At 38.7% G+C, this 21,795-nt stretch overlaps 1 protein-coding gene across 1 annotated transcript; it reads left to right on the forward strand.

Annotated features, from left to right (window-relative positions):
• Nucleotides 1-18,164: 18,164 nt before the first annotated feature.
• Nucleotides 18,165-20,490, forward strand: LOC145097060 (histone-lysine N-methyltransferase). The gene is made up of 3 exons (XM_079034549.1): nt 18,165-18,365; nt 19,866-19,934; nt 20,122-20,490. Exons 1-3 carry the CDS (start codon nt 18,192-18,194, stop codon nt 20,302-20,304), a joined length of 426 nt encoding a protein of 141 aa, XP_078890675.1. The 5' UTR covers nt 18,165-18,191; the 3' UTR covers nt 20,305-20,490.
• Nucleotides 20,491-21,795: the final 1,305 nt, after the last annotated feature.

Here is a 21,795-nt window from a genome sequence, read left to right on the forward strand (position 1 = left end):
ATATACGGGCATGCAATTTATAATAAGTGTAGCAAAGTTTAAGTAATAGTATTTGATAAGTAAAAGAGTTTGTAAAGCAGTTTGAAGTAAAACAGTTTGAACGGTAATAAAATCATTGGTTTTGTAGTTATTAATCACATGTGATTGATGTAATAACTATAAGTATTCAAATTGTATTCCCCCCTCCCCCATAAAAGCATTTAAAACATTTAAAAGTATTTCAAAGGTTAATTAAAGGGGTATGAACTCACTTGTGGTGAGTGGATTGGATTGAAGTGTCGGGTACGGTGCTAGGTGACAAATGAAGACTTGTACACACGCACGAACCTAGTTATCATATAATGAACATATATATAACTAATTAGCCAAATTATAACTTATAAAATAAGTTGGGACACTCTAGAACATGAAAACACTTTGATTAAAGTGTTAAAGCTCACAAGGATTGCATCAAAGTGTTGGTAGATCAAAGCTAGGGTGTTTAGGGTTCAAGGGTAAACTCCCTTGGAGTTTACGGTTTTGATGGTCTTGACTCCAAGCGTTTACGGAAGTAAACTCTAGAGTTTACGGTCGTAAACTCTAGTCCTTATGACTAGGTGTTGTTTTGTGGTTTAGTAAGCCTTTTGAAGCAATTCTACTAAGTGGTTTGGCCTTTGGAATGGACTAGGGCAACAAAACACCTCCTTTGAGGAGTTTACGGCCTCATGGTATTTTCCTTTGGGTTTACTACTGTAAAACCTCATGGGGAAGGATATTGCCATGTTTTCAAGTCCTTAACACCATTAGGTAAGTGTATGTGCTAGTTTCTAAGCCTAAGGAAGGAAAATGACTAACTTTATCATACTTTAGGGTGTTTACGGTTTTGGGAGATCCCCAAACCGTAAACACCTATAATTGTTGGTTTTTGATGTTTTTCAAGGCTTAGACACATCAAAGGAAGGTTTAATCAATTCAAGGAAGGCTTAAACATCAAACTAGAGCTTAGATAAGGACTTAAGCACACTTTGGTGCTCTGTATGGTGTTTACAGCCCAAGCATCTCCTTGGACCGTGAACACCTCTAGTCTTGGGTTCTTGACACATTTTCTTGATGTTTAAATGTAATACTAGCTTACAATCACTCAAGGATGGAAGTACTTACTATAATGAAGCTTGATTTGAGCTAAAAGGCCAAGAACACTTAGTGTGTGTTCTTGGTGTTTTGGAAAATCTAGACAAAATACATAAATGATTGGATGAATAGATGTACAAACACTAGATTAAGTGTTTTACTAACTTGAAATGGTTAAAACACTTACAAGATTGAAGATTTGGAATTAAATCTTGGATGATACTTGAAAGAGTTTTTTGGAGTTTACTCTTTTGACTATTGGGGAGTAAACACAAATGACTAAATTTTTGGGGAGTAAACTCATACATAGGTATGAGTTCACGGTTTTGGGTGATTTCTCAACCCAAAACATAAAAGTTTGGTCGGGTGTTTCTAATACGCGAAGTGTTTGCGGTTTTTAAAATTCAAAACCCGAGACGGCACTTTCTAAGACCCGTTCGTTTAAAAATAATATTAAAATAATCAAACGAACTTTATATTTCTTAAAAACAAGAAATAATGTCATTAACTTATGACACAAAGTGGTTGACTTTTAGGGTTTGGCCGAATGGAAATTTCGAGTTGTCACATCATCCCACTGTTAAAGGGAATTTCGTCCCGAAATTAAAGTCTAAACAAATAAGAGTTACAAACAACTAAGCTAAAAGATGAGGGTATTTCAGTTTCATCTGATCCTCACGCTCCCAAGTGTATTTCGGTCCTCGCTTGGCGTTCCAACGGACCTTCACAATCGGGATACGGCTTTGCTTCGTCTGCTTGACTTCTCGGTCCATGATCTCTATTGGTTCTTCCACGAAGTTGAGGCTCTTGTTGATCTCGATCTTGTCGAGTGGGATTACAAGAGTCTCGTCAGACAAACACTTTTTCAAGTTAGATACGTGGAATGTAGAATGTATGTTACGAAGTTCATCAGGTAGATTGAGTTTGTAAGCTACAGGGCCGATTCTTGCGAGAATCTCGAAGGGTCCTATATATCTCGGATTAAGCTTTCCATGCTTACCGAAGCGTATCAAGCCCTTCCAGGGTGAGACTTTAAGAAGGCCTCGGTCTCCCACCTGGAATTCCAAAGGTTTCCTTCGCTTATTCGCGTAGCTCTTTTGTCGGTCTCTAGAGGCTTTCAATCGTTCACGGATCTGAACGATCTTCTCTGTCGTTTCCCGAATTATTTCCGGACCGGTGAGAGTACTGTCAGAAACTTGCCCCCTAGCTAATTGGGTATCACCCACTTCAGCCCAGCACAGAGGGGATCTGCACTTTCGGTCGTAGAGGGCTTCAAATGGAGCAACCTTGATGCTCGTGTGATAACTGTTATTGTAGGAAAGTTCGACAAGGGGTAAATGAGTATCCCATGCCTTTCCAAAATCAATCACACAGGCTCTCAACATATCTTCCAGTGTTTGGATGGTCTTCTCACTCTATCTGTCTGTCTGTGGATGGTAGGTTGTGCTCATGTCCAGCCTTGTTCCTAGGGAATGTTGTAGTGATTGCCAGAATCTTGAGGTGAACCTACTATCTCTATCGGAGATAATGGATATAGGTACACCATGTAGTCGCACGATTTCCCTAATGTATGTTCTCGTAAGCTTTTCCATTTTGCCAGTTTCTTTGATAGGCAGGAAGTGTGCAGACTTGGTCAATCTATCGACGATGACCCATATGGTATCAAGTCCACCCGTTGTCTTGGACAACTTGGTTATGAAATCCATAGTGATCTGCTCCCACTTCCATTCTGGGATCTCTGGTTTTTGTAATAAACCGGAGGGCTTCTGGTACTCGACCTTAACCTTTGCGCAAGTAAGGCATTTACTTATGAAGGCATCAATTTCTGCTTTCATATTAGGCCACCAGTATAACTTTTTAAGATCCAGATACATCTTATCTGAAACTGGGTGGACGGAATACCGAGAGTTGTGCGCCTCGGTCATGACCAAGTCTCGGAAACCATCGTGTTTCGGTGTCCAGATCCGGTTCATGAAATATAAGGCTCCGCCACCCTTGGCTTCTAAATTTTTATCCATTCCTCTAAGGGATTCACTCGTCATGTTTTCAGGTTTCATAGCTTCAAGCTAGGCCGTCTGAATTTGCTTAGACAAGTGTGAATGGATAGTCATTGTCAATGACTTGACTCTTCGACCAGAATATTCCTTTCGACTCAGGGCGTCTGCTACCACGTTGGCTTTACCCGGATGATAACGAATATCGCATTCGTAGTCATTGAGTAGCTCGACCCACCGTCGTTGTCTCATGTTGAGCTCCTTCTGATCGAATATGTGTTGTAAACTCTTGTGGTTGGTAAAGATAGTGCTTTTCGTTCCGTACAAGTAATGTCTCCAGATCTTCAGGGCAAACACAACTGCTCCTAGTTCAACATCGTGGGTCGTGTAGTTAACTTTGTGTGTCTTCAACTGTCTCGAGGCGTAGGCGATGACCTTTCCTCGTTGCATCAGAACACACCCGAGCCCTTGATTCGATGCATCGCAATAGACTACGAAGTCTTCTATCCCTTCGGGGAGGGATAGTATTGGTGCGGTGCACAAGAATCGCTTGAGCGTTTGGAACGCTTTTCCTGTTTCTCTTCCCAGTTGAAGGACACGCCTTTTTGGGTCAGTGTTGTAAGAGGTTTCGCTATTCGGGAGAAGTTCTGTATGAACCTGCGGTAGTAGCCAGCGAGACCTAGAAATTGACGAATTTCTGTAGGCGTCTTCGGTGCTGACCAGTTCTCAATGGCTTTAATTTTGGATGGGTCCACGTGGATTCCCTCTTCGCTTACCACGTGTCCTAAGAATTCGACTCTTCTGATCCAAAATTCACATTTAGAGAACTTCGCATAGAGCTTCTCCTTTCGTAAGTTCCTAGAACTTGCCGCAGATGATCGCCATGCTCTTCCTTACTTCGGGAGTAGATCAGGATGTCATCGATGAAGACAATGACGAACTGGTCCAGGTAAGGTCGACATACTCTATTCATCAGATCCATAAAAACTGTGGGCGCATTGGTCGATCCGAATGGCATCACCACGAACTCGTAGTGTCTGTAACGGGTTCGGAAGGCTGTCTTCGGGACATCCTCCTCTAACACTCGTAACTGGTGATATCCGGATCTTAGATCAATTTTGGAAAAGTAGTTCGCCCCTTGCAGTTGGTCAAATAGATCGTCTATGCGAGGCAGAGGGTAACGATTCTTGATCGTCAGTTTGTTGAGTTCCCTGTAGTCGATGCACATACGGAATGATCCATCTTTCTTCTTAACGAACAAAATCGGTGCTCCCCAAGGCGAGAAACTTGGTCTTATAAAGCCCTTGCTGAGCAGTTCGTTAAGTTGACCAGATAGTTCCTGCATCTCTGTTGGTGCTAATCGGTAGGGCGACTTGGCTACTAGGGTAGCTCCTGGGACTAAGTCGATTCTGAACTCGACCTGTCGTTGCGGAGGTAATCCTGGTAGCTCTTCTGGAAAAATGTCGGGAAAGTTGCTCACTACTGGGATGTTCTTTAGTTCTTTCGTTTCGAGGCTCGTATCGACGACGTGAGCAAGGAATGCATGGTATTCTTTACGTAGATACTTCCGTGCTTGAATACTTGATATAATACGAAGACTCGCACCGGGTTTGTCGCCGTAGACGACAAGAGTTTCGTTAGACGGGAGGTTTAGACAGACTGCTTTCTCATAGCACATGATGTCGGCGCGATGAAGGCTTAACCAATCTATGCCGATGATAACGTCGAAGCTTTTAATCGAGACCGGCATGAGGTCGATTGGGAATGAATGGTTATCTAGAGTTAGGGTACAACCTAAATATATGCTATTTGTGCTCTCAGTTTTTCCATTAGCCATTTCTACTGTGAATTGTTCTTTAAGTGCATGTGGTTGTTGTTTAAGCATGCAAGCAAATTTATGGTTCACGAAGCTTCGCTCCGCTCCACAATAGAACAGAATGCATGCATAGGAGTTATCAAGGAGGAACGTACCAGTCACCACTGTCGGGTCAGCAACTGCTTCCTCATGGCTTATTGCTAGTACCCTCCCTGCTCCGCCAGCATTCGTAGCTTTAGGGCAGTCCCTCTTATAGTGGCCTGCTTCACCACATCCAAAGCAGGTCGGGCTCGCGCCTGAGCCGGGGACTTGGGTGATTGGCCTCGCCGGGAATTTACAGTAACGGACTGTGTGTCCTTTCCTGTTGCAGTTAGACCACTACATTTCACGGCAGGGGCCGTTGTGGTGGAAGTTGCATTTGTTGCACTTAGGCAAACTTCCTGCATATTGTCCCACCGGAGCAGTAGCAGCAGCAGGGGTTATTGCGGCATGTACTGCCACAACTTGCTGCTTTTTGGCAGCTCGCTATTTCTTCTTCTCATCACAGAACTTCCACTTAGTGTCAGCGGGTTTGGAGGGTTCCGAGATGGCTAAGGTTGTTGTTACTGCTGGGGCTTTGACTCCATGGTCAATGAGTCGTTGTGCCAGTCGCTTGGCACTGTCGAAGGTAGCAGGGTTTGATGATAGGACATTACCCTGATATAGAGGTACTAGCCCCCATATGTACCTCTCGATCTTTTTCCCTTCAGTGGGAACCATATTGGGGCAGAGGGCCACCAGTTCACTGAACCTAGTGGTATATGAGACTACGTCAGAGCCCTTCATGGATAGGCTCCACAGCTCCTGCTCCAATTTCTGGATTTCGCCCCTCGGGCAGTATTCCTCTATCACGAGGTCCTTCATGGTTTCCCAACCCATGTCATTTGCCACCACGAGAGTTAGTGCTTTAACGTGGCCGTTCCACCACGTCAGGGCTTTTCCTTCAAAGGTGCATGCGACATATTTGACTTTGCTCGCAGCAGGGCATGAACAAATTTCGAAGACTGTTTCAGTCTTCTCAAACCATTACGAGAGGGCAATGACTCTGCCGGTTCCATAAAAGGACTTTGGCTTGCAGTTGGTGAAATCCTTGTAGGAGCACTCTCTCGAGCGCATAGGGATTTCAACAGGAGTTGAGTCAACAGGGGTTCCACCTCTGCTGGCATCAGTAGAGTGATACTGAGCCATGGCAGTTGTCACTGCTGCATCCACGACAGCATTTAGGGCTGCAGTATCGATGACCGGAGGAGGAGGAGGTGGTGGAGGTGCAGGGTTATTCCTGGGAGATTTGCGAGGAGGCATCTTTCAGCTATAAGTTTATAAAGATAAAAATGGTAAGAATCGATTGTAAGTGAGGTGAGAGTTACACATGGACTAACTAACTGTGACAACCCAAAGTTTATTCCGTTACATTACCCCGTTACCGTTTACGGAATATTCCATTTTATAAAAGTTCCGTTAATTAGAGGTCGCCAAATAAATAAATGTTTTATTTATTTATATTATATGTCGTTAACTTCGTGATAAAAGAAATAAAGACAATTACTTTACATTCCATATTAATTTGGAAAAAGTTAAGTTTTATTACGACCACTAAATCGGGTGCGACCAAAAGCCCCGTGTAACGGCAGTATCGGGTAGATTCCCACTGAGCTCCAACTCCAACCCATATATAAGGGGGAATGGACTTCATTCCACCCTTTTACACCCTCTCTCTATACTCTCTCTCTACAACTTAGTTTCGAGCCAAAAATCGTCCGTTTCGAGCCCCAAACGAGTAAGCCACCTATCCTAACTTGTTGTATAGCCTATCTAGCATGCAAATTCGTGCTTAAATCATAAAATAGGGACAAAATGATGTGTTTACGGCCCAAGAACACTCTTGGACCGTAAACACCATTTAATGGGGTTTTTAAGCCCCAAAACCCCTCCAAATTGTCCCTAAGGCTTAGATATGACTTGTAGGCTTATGGAATCGGACTTAGGACACCTTGAACTAGCATTTTGGGGAGTAAACACGAGTTTACTGCCCAAGATTGTGCTTGGGCCGTAAACTCCCCTTCATGGGGAGTAAACTCAAGATTATGTGCTAGATATGCCCCAAACACCCCCTATGGCCTTGGAAAAATAGCTAGAATGCAATACCATTGTTGTAAGGGCCTTAAACTTAAACAAAACTAAGGGAGTATGAGTTCACGGCCGTGAACTCCCATAGAGGTGGTTCATGGGCCGTAAACTCCCATTAGGTGCCCAAATGGTGCCCAAACTCCTTCATTCAACTTGGAAAAATACATAGGATTTATTCTCTATCACTTAAGCCCTTAAAACACCCAAGGAATATGTCCATAGGAGTTTACGGCCGTAAACTCCAAATTGGTCCATTTAAGTGCTCTAAATCCATTCATACCTTTTATATTTGGACCTAGCAAAATTCCACAATTGATATAAAGCCTTCAAACATCCTAGAAACCCCTCACCATGAGTTTACGGCTGTAAACTCATGGGGAGTTGTCCCAGGGCCGTAAACTAAGTGTATAGAGTTTACTCTTGAAGAGTAAACTCCATTCCTAAGTCATTCACACCCTTAGATGTTACCCGGGACACCCCAAACACTTAACCAAAGTGTTTTCCGCTCCTTAGAGTGCGTATACTTGTTAAATTAGTATTAAATGTACTAATTGTATGTGAACATATGTTATCAATGTTAAATAGGTCACTAAGTGTGTCCAAGTCTTTACTTGACACCGAGCACCCAACCGACACCTTCGTCGGATCCACTTACACCAGGTGAGTTCATACCCCTGAATGAACCTTTTAAATGTTTTTACATGTTTTATAGGGGGGGAATACAAGTTAAACATGCCAGTTATCATATCAATCACATGTGATTGATAACCCGCATGCACAAGGATTTACCACACTGTAAACTATTTTACCAAGTAGGATACTATAAATGGTTTTCCAAAAGGTTTTCACTTGTTCAAAACTCTTACTTATACTGTTTTATCAAAGTTCATTTTAAACTGGTTTATGAAAAGTTTCCAAAGAATTTCTAAAGGTTTTCAAACTTATTTTACCAAAGAACACCAAGTTGTGATTTTCTCAAGTATAAAGTTTTTCTCCATGTTTTGATACTCCCTCTTAGTTTAAACTCCTACTTGATAACGCTTTCACTTCGTGATGCGTTTATACTTGTTATTGCCTCTATTTCGCTAATACTTGTAGTCGCTTATGCCTATTAGACGCTCTTACTTCACTTGTTGTCGCTTCTACTTCGTGATACACTTATATTTGGTAAAGCTTATACTTTACGATTCGGATATTCCACACTGTACGTTTATACAACACGATTCGGTTATTCCACACTGTATGTTTATACATCGCGATTCAGTTATTCCACACTGTACGTTTACACACCACGATTCGGTTATTCCACACTGTATGTTTATACATCACGATTCAGTTATTCCACACTGTACGTTTACACACCACGATTCGGTTATTCCACACTGTACGTTTATACATCACGATTGGTTATACTTCACGATACGTTTCCACTTGTTACACACTCAAACGTAGTTAGATGTATGCCTGTGCTTGTATAGATGCATATAAATAATGATTGAAGGACTTAGGAAGGCTTGTCCGCCCTATTTCCTTTTCTTCGTTGAGATGTGGTCTGGTGGGATCGGATGTCCGTCTGAAGGTCGTTTGAGTCATTAGTTATATATTATGTATACAAGCATAGACATATAGGTTTGCATTAGTCAGTTCAGTTATGAGTCTCTACCTCTAGTTCAGCACATATATTGGAAACCCACTACCCACTATTTGGGATGCATCTTCGGGACACAGCCTTCTCCGTCGTCTAGTTGGTAACCAAAGTCTCTTGTAGAGAGAGCGGACATTGTGTGTATAGATCTATACGGGATTGACACCCCCGCACCCTGACTGCTAGTTACAGTCCACGGCCTACCAAGCCAAGGGCTGACAAATGTCACATTTTATAGACGCTTGCAGGGCGTCAGGTACTCTAGTGTCGGTTAGTATGGTTACGAGTATCCCAAGTTACCTTATAATTCATGGCCTTAAGGTAATGGTATTTCACACTGTATTTCACACTGTACTTTACACTGTATGCTAAAAACCCACTCTCAAAGTCATACTGTTTTTAGACCTTTCTAGCTGTATCTTTCATTTGATACTGTCTGGGGTCTGTATTCCTTGTTTTAGACCTTGCTAGCTGTATCTTTCATTTGATATTGTCTGGGGTCTGTATTCCTTGTTTTAGACCTTGCTAGCTGTATCTTTCATTTGATACTGTCTGGGGTCTGTATACCTTGTTTTAGACCTTACTAGCTGTGTCTTTCATTTGATACGGTCTGGGGCCCGTTGTCTCTGTTTTTAGACCTTGCTAGTCGTACCTTTCATTTGGTACCATCTGGGGTCTGTGTCTCCCTTTGTTAGACTGAGCCAGGCGTGTCGTTTGTTCGATACTCTCCTGGAGTCTATGAGTCCTTTTTCCTTAGTCAACAGTCTTCACTGCTGAGGCATATGTTATTTTCCCTGATTTCTCTTGCTTTCTTTAATAATCAAATTTTGTATTTTGATAATGATAGCGATTAAGGGAAAACTATTTTTTACCACATAACATCGTCCAGTCTTGGTAGAAGACTACTTTTATTAAAGAAAATATAGGATTTTCTAGAAAAGACACTAATGTAATGGATACATTAAAACTACCACTTTTATTTAAGTTATTTGAATAAAATGAAACTAAATGCTTATGAACTCACCAGCATTTGTAAAAATGCTCATACTCGCTTTTCAAATAACTTGTATTCTCAGGTCAGCATTAGACAGGTACATTCCCGGAGTTTCTGGCGAAGACAATTTAGTACCAAGCTGCACCTATATTATTTACTTGTATTACTTTGATATATTGTAATGTAAACCATGTAAAACTATTACTATTAATACAATGTTTTGTTGTACTTTGATTACTATAATGCATGTGTTGTGATACTTGACATGACGTCATCCACCCCAGAACGTTTCTGCCGTTTCGGTTTTGGGGTGTGACACTAACCATAGCCCAACAGTTGAATGAGTGTTTGAGATCACAACAAAGGATATTAGTAGGAAAACAAAAGTGCACAGATTTTTCCCACAGACTAGGTAGTTGTCAATAAAACTGGTATTACTGATGTAATAAGTTCAGGGAAAATCGACCTAACAGTAGGTCTTACATCATACCATACAGAAAAGTTTGATAGTTCCTAGATTCCTAGTTAGAGTATTGAAAGTTAGGAATATTTTACAAACAAGTGCTACTTAGAGCACAAATACTAAAGGCTATTCCTTAACCAAAAGACAAAGATGTGCTAGACATCTTCCAACGGCGATGAGAATTCCTCGGGCGAACCCTAAGGTCTGCCACTTGACAAACCACTTCCTGGAGGTGTCGCTCGTGAGCCCTCTGACGGGCTCGAAGTTCCATGACTTCAACTCGCGAGGCAGCCAGCTGTTGTTGTAGAGTTTCATTGGTTCTCCGGACCCGTTCCATGTCTTCTTCAAGACGGCGGATGCGGACTTTGTTGACACCAGAGTTGGCATCAATCTCCATGACCCGGTCGATGGCTGCTCGACCTTGCTCAACATTACGAGCTATTCTGCGGATAATGACAGGCAGAGCTCGATCCGCAGAGCCACCTTCACTAACGTTGTAAAAGCTTCGGTCCCCAAAGTATGGTAAGGGTTGACCCTATTCATCGCTCTAGCGATTCAAGTTGGTTGCCCACAAGGGAGTGGGACTTGGGAAAGCTGGCCAGGGGTTGTTGTTCAGGGCTTGACCTACTGGCGGTAGGTTGTTGACTTCAGGCTCAGAGTCGGATCCATCAGAAAAGCCTTCTGCGAGGTGATCATCCAAAGGAATTGGCTGCTCATCTTCGGGCTCTTCTTCGATCCACCCAGCATTGCCTTCATTTGGAAAGTACGGGTCACCATGATGGAATCCAGCCATTTAAATCTATGCGAGAAGAGAGGTATAAGAATCTAGTATATAAGTAGCTTGTAGTAGTACAAAATACCCCTATAGTATTTTAAATTTAGGTTCTACTGATCTCCTTGTAGTATTGTTGGTAAGTTTTTAGACTTGTTAACATATCACAACCATTATAGGGCATATGCTAATCACTCCTCGGACCAGCATAGTTGATCAGGCTATGCCATTCCCAGGACTGACCATACATCCCCGAGCTCACTTGTGATATTTAACAATCGTAATACTTTTGTTCTTGTCATTGTGACACTGATTTTAATATGAATGCAGACTAGTATACTTAATTAAATATTTTAATATTTAAAGTATAGACTCTTGGTTAGAGTGTTTTAATCCCAAATGGGTTTATACTTAGTATATCTTTTATGGGTTGATATACTCAATTCACTATAAACAATGCTCTGATACCAATCTGTCACACCCCAAAACCAAGAATGGTGGAAACGTTCTGGGGCGGAGGACGTCATGTAAAGTATCACAACACAGTATAACAGTAAATAAGCAAACAACATCATCCATTTCATTAAATATATAATTTTAATACAAGTGTGTTCAGTACAGTTATAGACACCAAAAAGTAAATCAAAATAATAAGATGAGTCTTGGATGCGCTCCATCTTCTCAAAAGTTGGCCTCGGTACCTGTCTATTGGCGACCTGAGAATACAAGTTATTTGAAAGAGTTTATCAGCATTAAGCTGGTGAGTTCATAAGTATTTTAGTGTCAGTGTTTGTATCAAAACGTTTGAACATAGTTTTAAACATGAGTTTGTAAACATCGGCGATAAAAGTATGTGAATGTTTGTAAGTGTTTGTAAAAGTTTGAATCTCTCAGAAAAACCTATATTTTCTATTAATAGTAGCCTTCTACCAAGGCGTAACTGTTTCGTATGTTCGTGTATTGTAAAAGTGTGTAATTTCCCAAGTGTAACTATCATTTAATCAAATATAGTTTGTACATAAAGGTTTAAGTGAAATAATCACTAAATATATGTAAAGAGTAAATTATTATAGTACTGTAGTGTTGTATTATAGGAACTGCTGTTGTACTAACTACCTTAAACCGGATTTATATTAAGGCATCATGTGATTAATTGTACCATACTATCGACTAATATTAACGACAAGGGTAAGGTTGTAAAAATAGAAATGACGTTTGGCACCCGCAGACCTGCAGGTCCGACTATAGCTAGCAGCAAGGTGTAGGATAGTCAATCCAGTATAGATCTATACGCAAACTCACGCTCTCCCTCCAAGAGAATTCTGGCTACAACTCGGGCCATGACAATTTAGGCATGCTCCGATACAGTGGATCACAATTTTTTAACGTATTCATGTATATGTAATGTAATGTTTCTCGTTCTAGTATCGTTGTATATGTTCTCTTTCTAGTATAGTTGTATATGTTCTTCTTCTAGTATAGTTGTATATGTTCTCCTTCTAGTATAGTTGTATATGTTCTTCTTCTAGTATAGTTGTATATGTACTCATAGTAATAAGTATTGACTCATGAATGAACTGACTCCTTGATCTAGCAATAGTATAAGTATGATCCTGTGCTACCCCGATGGTAGCTTATTAATGATGTAATCGAGTACGCATGAATATGGAAGCACTTTTATGTCTATATATGTACACATGATATATAATCAATATTGAAACGGCCTTCGGACGACTACCCGATATCCCACCAGACCACATCCAAATCGAGGAAAAGGAAACAGGGCGGACGACCTTCCTAAGCCTTTTAAACATTGCTTATATAACTATACATATACGGGCATGCAATTTATAATAAGTGTAGCAAAGTTTAAGTAATAGTATTTGATAAGTAAAAGAGTTTGTAAAGCAGTTTGAAGTAAAACAGTTTGAACGGTAATAAAATCATTGGTTTTGTAGTTATTAATCACATGTGATTGATGTAATAACTATAAGTATTCAAATTGTATTCCCCCCTCCCCCATAAAAGCATTTAAAACATTTAAAAGTATTTCAAAGGTTAATTAAAGGGGTATGAACTCACTTGTGGTGAGTGGATTGGATTGAAGTGTCGGGTACGGTGCTAGGTGACAAATGAAGACTTGTACACACGCACGAACCTAGTTATCATATAATGAACATATATATAACTAATTAGCCAAATTATAACTTATAAAATAAGTTGGGACACTCTAGAACATGAAAACACTTTGATTAAAGTGTTAAAGCTCACAAGGATTGCATCAAAGTGTTGGTAGATCAAAGCTAGGGTGTTTAGGGTTCAAGGGTAAACTCCCTTGGAGTTTACGGTTTTGATGGTCTTGACTCCAAGCGTTTACGGAAGTAAACTCTAGAGTTTACGGTCGTAAACTCTAGTCCTTATGACTAGGTGTTGTTTTGTGGTTTAGTAAGCCTTTTGAAGCAATTCTACTAAGTGGTTTGGCCTTTGGAATGGACTAGGGCAACAAAACACCTCCTTTGAGGAGTTTACGGCCTCATGGTATTTTCCTTTGGGTTTACTACTGTAAAACCTCATGGGGAAGGATATTGCCATGTTTTCAAGTCCTTAACACCATTAGGTAAGTGTATGTGCTAGTTTCTAAGCCTAAGGAAGGAAAATGACTAACTTTATCATACTTTAGGGTGTTTACGGTTTTGGGAGATCCCCAAACCGTAAACACCTATAATTGTTGGTTTTTGATGTTTTTCAAGGCTTAGACACATCAAAGGAAGGTTTAATCAATTCAAGGAAGGCTTAAACATCAAACTAGAGCTTAGATAAGGACTTAAGCACACTTTGGTGCTCTGTATGGTGTTTACAGCCCAAGCATCTCCTTGGACCGTGAACACCTCTAGTCTTGGGTTCTTGACACATTTTCTTGATGTTTAAATGTAATACTAGCTTACAATCACTCAAGGATGGAAGTACTTACTATAATGAAGCTTGATTTGAGCTAAAAGGCCAAGAACACTTAGTGTGTGTTCTTGGTGTTTTGGAAAATCTAGACAAAATACATAAATGATTGGATGAATAGATGTACAAACACTAGATTAAGTGTTTTACTAACTTGAAATGGTTAAAACACTTACAAGATTGAAGATTTGGAATTAAATCTTGGATGATACTTGAAAGAGTTTTTTGGAGTTTACTCTTTTGACTATTGGGGAGTAAACACAAATGACTAAATTTTTGGGGAGTAAACTCATACATAGGTATGAGTTCACGGTTTTGGGTGATTTCTCAACCCAAAACATAAAAGTTTGGTCGGGTGTTTCTAATACGCGAAGTGTTTGCGGTTTTTAAAATTCAAAACCCGAGACGGCACTTTCTAAGACCCGTTCGTTTAAAAATAATATTAAAATAATCAAACGAACTTTATATTTCTTAAAAACAAGAAATAATGTCATTAACTTATGACACGAAGTGGTTGACTTTTAGGGTTTGACCGAATGGAAATTTCGGGTTGTCACACTTTCCTCCTACATCACCGATTCATCATCACCTATCTATCATCACCTAATTATCATCACCTATCTCTCATCATTTTATTTTATTACACACCAACTATTTCATCTACCAATGTTTTATCCCAAGATATGTGTAGATATAAAATAAATATACAGTTTGAATCATTTAAAACATGCATAAAATCATTCATCCAACATAGACAACAAGTATTCATATAATATGCACACATAACACGTAACTTATATAAAATACTTCATATCTATGTGTAAGATGAAAGTAACTATGAACTCACCTGATATGGTGGTGACTCGGCACTCGGACAGCACTTCGTTACTCTTAAAACAATTTCCTTCGACAAAACCTAGTACCATTACCGCTAGGGTTTTGTCTAATATTCACCGAGACTAATTAATAGTCTATATATTATTACTATTATATAAGTGTTTAAACAATATTTTCCAACCACTATGTATAGACAGGGGTCAGACATAAAACATCAGAGGGCAGGACCATTTTGGCATATAGCACTTCTGAAATCCAACAACACTATGCGACCCTTTAAACCAGATTCCCCGTACCGCGAGTAGTTAAAAATATATTATAACGACACTTATATAACTCATAATAATAGCCCAAATACTCATTATAAGCTCCTAATAATATTACTATATTGAAACATAAGCTATACTAAGGATAGGTTAGGCGTAGCTCACTTACAACATGTTTTTCTCGAAAATCGGGCCTCGCTGGAGCAGCGTTCCCGAGCCAAAAGGTTCTTTTATCACGGCTTCGGGAGTCTCGTGGCTTCCTTCGGGTGCTAGGGGGTTTACCTAGACTTTAGGGGGGGGGGGGGTTAGGGAGGCTTAGAGAGAGAGTATAGAGAGAGAAAGAAGAGGCTTGAGGTGTAAGGAAATGGCAATGCCTGACACCTCTATTTATAGGATGAATTCCTGATGGACTCACTGAGTCAGTGCCATGTGCATCACCCGATGGCTTTTCTTGTGGAGAAAGCCTTGGCCCATATTCAGCCACGTCACCCGATTGCGCACAACACCCTGCCGACTTCTAAACCCCGTAACTTTCGCATACGAGCTCCGTTTTTGACGTTCTTTATATCTACGCGTAGGTAAAAACAAGATCTATAACTTTCATTTTGACTCTGTCGGCTAATTCTCGACCGATCTTAAATTTAACAGTACAAGGAGATTATACTGTTAAATGTCCGCGTAAAATTCATAACTTCTACATACGGACTCCGTTTTCTTCTGTCTTTTTACCGTTGAGTTCCTATTAATGATATCTTCAACTCTCATTTAGTTCGCGTAGGCCAAAAACCGCTCGATCTAAAATTCGAGTTTCGGGGCGTGCACTGCTACGCCAAATCTTAGAAAATTCATAATTTCCTCATACGAAGTCAGATTTGGACGTTCTTTTTTTTGTATGTTCTCGGTTTAACTTATACTACAAATTTTGTTTAGATTTCTAAGGCTAAAAAGTCCTACATCGTAAATTCACTATTTACGTCTCCCGGTGCCGTGCCAGTTTTGCCAAAAAACTTCGACAGGTCATAACTTTTTCGTTATAACTCGGATTTCGGCGTTCTTTATATGTACGGAACCCTTGTAAAATATACTACCACTTGGAAAAGATTAATACTTCTAAATAATCTTCCCTCAAAAACTCATTTTTGATGTTTATTGTCTCTAAATTGACTAGCCCGGATCTGCGGGCTTACACTTCTCCACATCAATGTTAGCCTCTTCAAAACCTAAATCCACAAACAAAACATAATCAAGTTTCAAAAATTGAAAAATTCAATGCATTCTAAGAGAATAAAAACTATAAATTCTGACAAAATGTATTAAAAGCTATAAAGTTTGACAAAATATAGTAGAAAATAAAAACTATAAATTCTGACAGAATGTAGTAGAGACTATAAATTCAGCCATAAAGTATCACAAATTAATTACCAGTTAAACAAATATACTTGTTGTTAACAATTATTCTCAAATATCTAACATAATACGTTTATATAAATAAATTCTAATAGAATACATTACAAAATTCAAGAGTTGTGATTGAATACAGAATTCAAGAGCTGTGATTGAATCATCAACACACATTTGCATTCATTTCCAGTCATGAATTCAAGAAACAAACACATATTTGCAATAGAGTTGAAATTATTTTGCAAATAAATCACAAGGAGGGTTAAATGTAAATAAAATAATTATTAGTTTAGGCTATTAGGACCAATATAAAAATCATTTGTAGGAGAGGGTTTGTTTTGCACAAATTAAATGAAGTTTATTGAGTTAGGGACTAGATTTGTAATAGATTTTGAAATTGGGTTAAACAAATTTATTTTGAATTGGGAGTTTGGTTCAGTTGATAAACAATTGATAAATAGGAGGAGATTTTCCTCCTGTATTGACCTCTATGCACGACTAGTAACAAAATAAAATCGTTTTGTGTTTTCTATTGATCGACGAAGTATACAGGAAGCAAATAGAGGTATGCAAAGTTACCTTTAACCGAAATGGGTAGCTGGAGGTGGTAGAATAACAACAGCCGGCGAGCGGCGGTTGGTGGGGCGTTTAATGATAACGGTGGAGACCAGCAGCCTCTTGCTGCCGGACGAAGTCAAGGGAGGTGGAGGACTTCTCAAAGCAGCATCACAATAGTAATGGAGGGTGTTGGCGGTGATTTTCCATTGAAATAGAGGGGTAGTAGTGGAGTGCTCGGTGGTGGTCGAATGAAATGCAGTGGAAGAAGTCGGAGGCGACTACAACTGTTGAGCAAGTCAGAGGCGGCCACAAAAGTGGATCTGGAGGGAGGCAACGACACGAGATGGTGGTAGGGCAATGGTTGACAGAATTTCAATTAAATGACTAGGTGAAATATATTTATTTTATTTCCTTAATTGTAGGATTTCAATTAAATGATTTCCTTAATTAAAAGTACAAAAGGTCCAAAATACCCTTAAATGATTTATTTAATTATTTATTATTTTTTAAAATCTCATTGGTGCATTTAGGTACACAATAGTTGTTAGAAACATTTAATTGTAAACGTAATGTAAATGTAATGAGAAAGTAATGTTTGAAAGTGTGTCCATGTTCTTAGCAACCTTTGAGCCATTCATATGTACTCTATATCGTGCAATCAATCAATCAAAGAGCTTAATTGATATTACTATGATTGTTTTACTTTTAACTAGGCGAATACACACTCGTTGCGCAGAATACAACAACATATTTGAAATCTTTACAAATATACGTTTTTTAAATATATCAATGATATTGTTGTTAGCTCTTATATAATAAATCTTATAACAAGTTGGTATAAATATTATTTGTTTTGAATTATATAATAACGTAGACATCTTTTTAAATTTTATAATTTTAATTGTTTCAAACTTTCAATAGTTTCAACATGTGATTATTCATAAATAAAATTAAATATAGATATATTGTTATAGATTTCGGAGTCTACTTCTCGTTGTAGTCTTGATTCAACAAAGGCATATGAGGGATTCTAAAGAGACTTGTCCATGGACCAATATTTAAACTAAACCTTGTAAGAAGAGCGCAATTTGAAAATAGTTTGAAAAGTGGGCCAAAGCGAGAAACATGCCAAAACAGAAGCGCCATTTTGGTAAGTTTACGCTAAATTTTTTCAGATTAATACAGTAAATCAGTAACATGTTTCAAATACTGATAGAATGGCAGGAGGACCACTCCTTTGCATCGGCGATCTGTTGAGTGACGTCGGAGAAGAAGACACCACAACCACCACGGATGATATTATACGTAAATGCCACCGTCATAGTTCCGTCGAAGATGCTGATCTTGCGAATCAGCGTATTCAACCTTCTGATCTTACCAAACTATATCAGGTTTCTCAACCTCGCTTAGCTTTCTCTATTATTGGAGGGTTGATATACATCCATCTATCTGTATACTATTATTATAGCTTGTGACAAAAAAAAAGATTTAGGGTTTCGATTTGAAATCCTAAACTGACGAACATCTTCTGATCCCCCTTTTCGAGAGAATAATAACTAACTCTAATGAACTGTAGATTTAGTATATCTTCTGAATAAGGCTCTAGTTTTGGATTGGTGAGGGTGTGTCTAGGGCAGTCATGCGTTCGGCTTCCTTCTGCCCCCTTTGACAACGGCCATAAAAAAAAACGGGACTCAATTTGTGATTGTGGAATTTTCTGGAATTGGCTGTAATTTGATATAATCTCACCTCTAATCGCAAAGACCTCTTGTTCTGTGGTAAACCAAATTAACCTGAAACTAATTTTCAATGTGAGTGCATTTTTGGAGGAACATACGCATACTGCATACCCACATAAAACTTGAAAAGGACCCACTTAAATAGCTACACAATAAATTGATACTGTAATAGCCCCAGTTTATTGGCCTGGCCTCTGTCATTTCAGATACGATGTAAGTAATCATGAAACATTGATGGTAGGCATTTTTAGAACACAAGAACTTTAAAGGGCCTGTGACTTGAATACTTAAGGTACTCCTTGTAGTTTACAACAGATACATATTTTAGCTAGTTTATAATATGAAAAGTTGTCTCACAATCAAATCTCCTCGAGTTCCACATAAACAGCTGGTGATATTTAAAAAAAAAAAAAATTTAGCCACCATGAACAGTTGACTCGAGTCAAATTCTTGACCTAAAATGTGTTTCCTTAGATAACCTACAAAAGTCAGTGATGAGAATTAAGTAAACAAAATTGTTATTCTGTTCATCTGACACAACATATGAATATGATCAATCCTTTTGTATTACGAAAACTGTGAGTTCTACCCCCATGATGCTACAAAGTCATATGGATTGTTTCCTTATTCATTTCTAATACAAATGATTGGGCCTTCATGAATTTAGTTAAGTAGGATTATGAAATCACTATAGCCTAATGCCACAAAATTTACACAAAGGTGCCTGATCTTTTTCATTTCCTCATACTTATGCACAGGCCTAGGCCTACACAACAGAGTATCATGCTCTGTCAAAATGACTCGACATTTCTTGCTTAAGTTCGTGATTTATTTTCTTTGTTTTTACTAGTTATTATCTTTAATTCATATGATATTAATAACTTAGATGGTATTTGGTTTGTAAATTTATAATAATGCTCGTTTTACTCCCGCCTAGCGTACATACACATACATCCCACTCTTTCAAGCCTCATAAATCAAAGTATTTCAAGTTTTTCTCTAAATCAATAACTTGTGGCAGGCTGATTAATAGTATAAATATATGAGCATATTGGTAATTTATGGTACTAAACGAGGGTGTAATTATTATCTAACTTTATTCGATTTTCTCATTCATTCTTACCGTTGGTTTACTTGTCCCTGTGTTTTTAGGAAAGTTACAAATGCTTGAATGATGCACTTAGTGGTACATCCCACTCATGGACAACTCTTACACTCGAGGTAAGAACATATATACATCTCTCTCTCTCTCTCTCTCTCTCTATATATATATATATATATATATATATATATATATATATATACACACACACACACACAAACACGATTAAATTCTGTTCGTTTTTCACTCGTGATTTCTGCATTGAGACGACACTTAAGTAATGTTTTTATTTTTATTTTGTGACAGCTATGTTTAGCGCTAGAAACCACAAACAAGTTGATTCAATCGAGTGACTCGCATGCTTTAGAGGCATTGGAGAAGATTCGGGAGCTTGAGAGGATTACCAAGAAGGGAAATTCCGTAATTAAAGAAGCTGAATTCATCCACAATGCCATGAAGGACCACTCGGGTCTTAATGCACATGATTGATTTGTAATAGTGTCTAGGGTGTCTCTATATAATTGATTTGTAGCTGGTTGCAAGGTGTTGGGGGCTTAGAAAATGGTGGATCCTCAAGATTGAGTTCGTTAGTCCTCGTAAATATTTGACTTTGCGTTTTCTTTTGAACTTGATTATATATATACTAGTAAGGTCAGTAGGGCCGTGATTACAATCGATTATGGTACTTCTTGTAGTAATGTTATGCAATTACATCAGGAAAAGCGGAAAAGTTGAAAGTACAATGCTAAGATCGTCATCCTCGTCATCTATTGCAATCCATGAAAATAAAAGAAAGTAAAATTGGTGAAAAGTTGTCATACAATTAAAGGATTTGTTGAACAAACCTATATAATATGAAGAATAAAAGTAGTATGCTACAATTAACAAAGCGTTGCTGGTGAATTTAATTTAGTAATTTCCAAAATGAAGTGTTTTACTCCTTTCCATTGAAAACATGAAGAATGGAAATAATTACACCAGCAACAAGAGCATGCCATAATTTTTAAAATAGAACGTTATTTTTGTTAGGGCTGGCAATTCTCGACACGACACGCGACACGACCCGCGACACGACACGAAATAAATGGGTTTGGGTTGAGTTTTTCAACCCGCCAACCCGCCAACCTGCCAACCCGTTTATTAAACGGGTCATATATGGGTTTCTCAAAAAATAAATGGGTTAACCCGCCAACCCGTTTATATTCTTAATAAAAAAAGTTATTTTATTTTTAAATGTATTTATGTATCAACTATTAATATTTAATAAGTATTATATAATATATACCACTGATTCATAGATTATTTGACTGTTTTGATATTTTGACTCGTAGTGGATGCTCTAAGGTCGTGAGTCGTAACCTATAAGGCTAAGTTTGTAGCATGTTTCTATAAATGTTTTTAATTTTTATTTGGATGTTTAATACTTAAATGTCTAAAATTTGGACCCACAAACCCAAATCTGACCCACTAACCCGCCAACCTGTGAGCTCGTATAAATAAATGGGTTGGCGGGTCATATATGGGTTTATGTTACAAACCCACGAACCCGTGACCCGCCAACCCATGACCTGTATATTTAAATGGGTCGTGTTTGGGTTGGCATATTTTGACCCACCAACCCGCGAACCCGCGATACGCCAACCCGAACACGACACGATTGCCAGACCTAATTTTTGTTATAGCCAATTCATCATTGCTAAAATATAAATCCAGTAAATACCATGGATAATGCCTGTAAATACCATGGATAATGCCTGGTCATGAAGTATTCATGAAATACTAGAAAACTATAAATAACCACACCTATTGTGTTTTTGACCTCATTCTCATAACGATCGAAACTCTAAATAGTCGACGTATATACCTATACCCAACAAACGAAACTTCTTCGATTGCGGACATTAACAATAACGATTCTTTTGAACCTTGTCATCCAAATTCGAGACGCTTAACTAAGATTTCGAAGAGAAGAAAACGTTG

This window comes from Lactuca serriola, chromosome 4 (assembly GCF_051521515.1).
Source record: "Lactuca serriola cultivar US96UC23 chromosome 4, Lser_US96UC23_V15, whole genome shotgun sequence".
Lineage (NCBI taxonomy): Eukaryota > Viridiplantae > Streptophyta > Magnoliopsida > Asterales > Asteraceae > Lactuca > Lactuca serriola.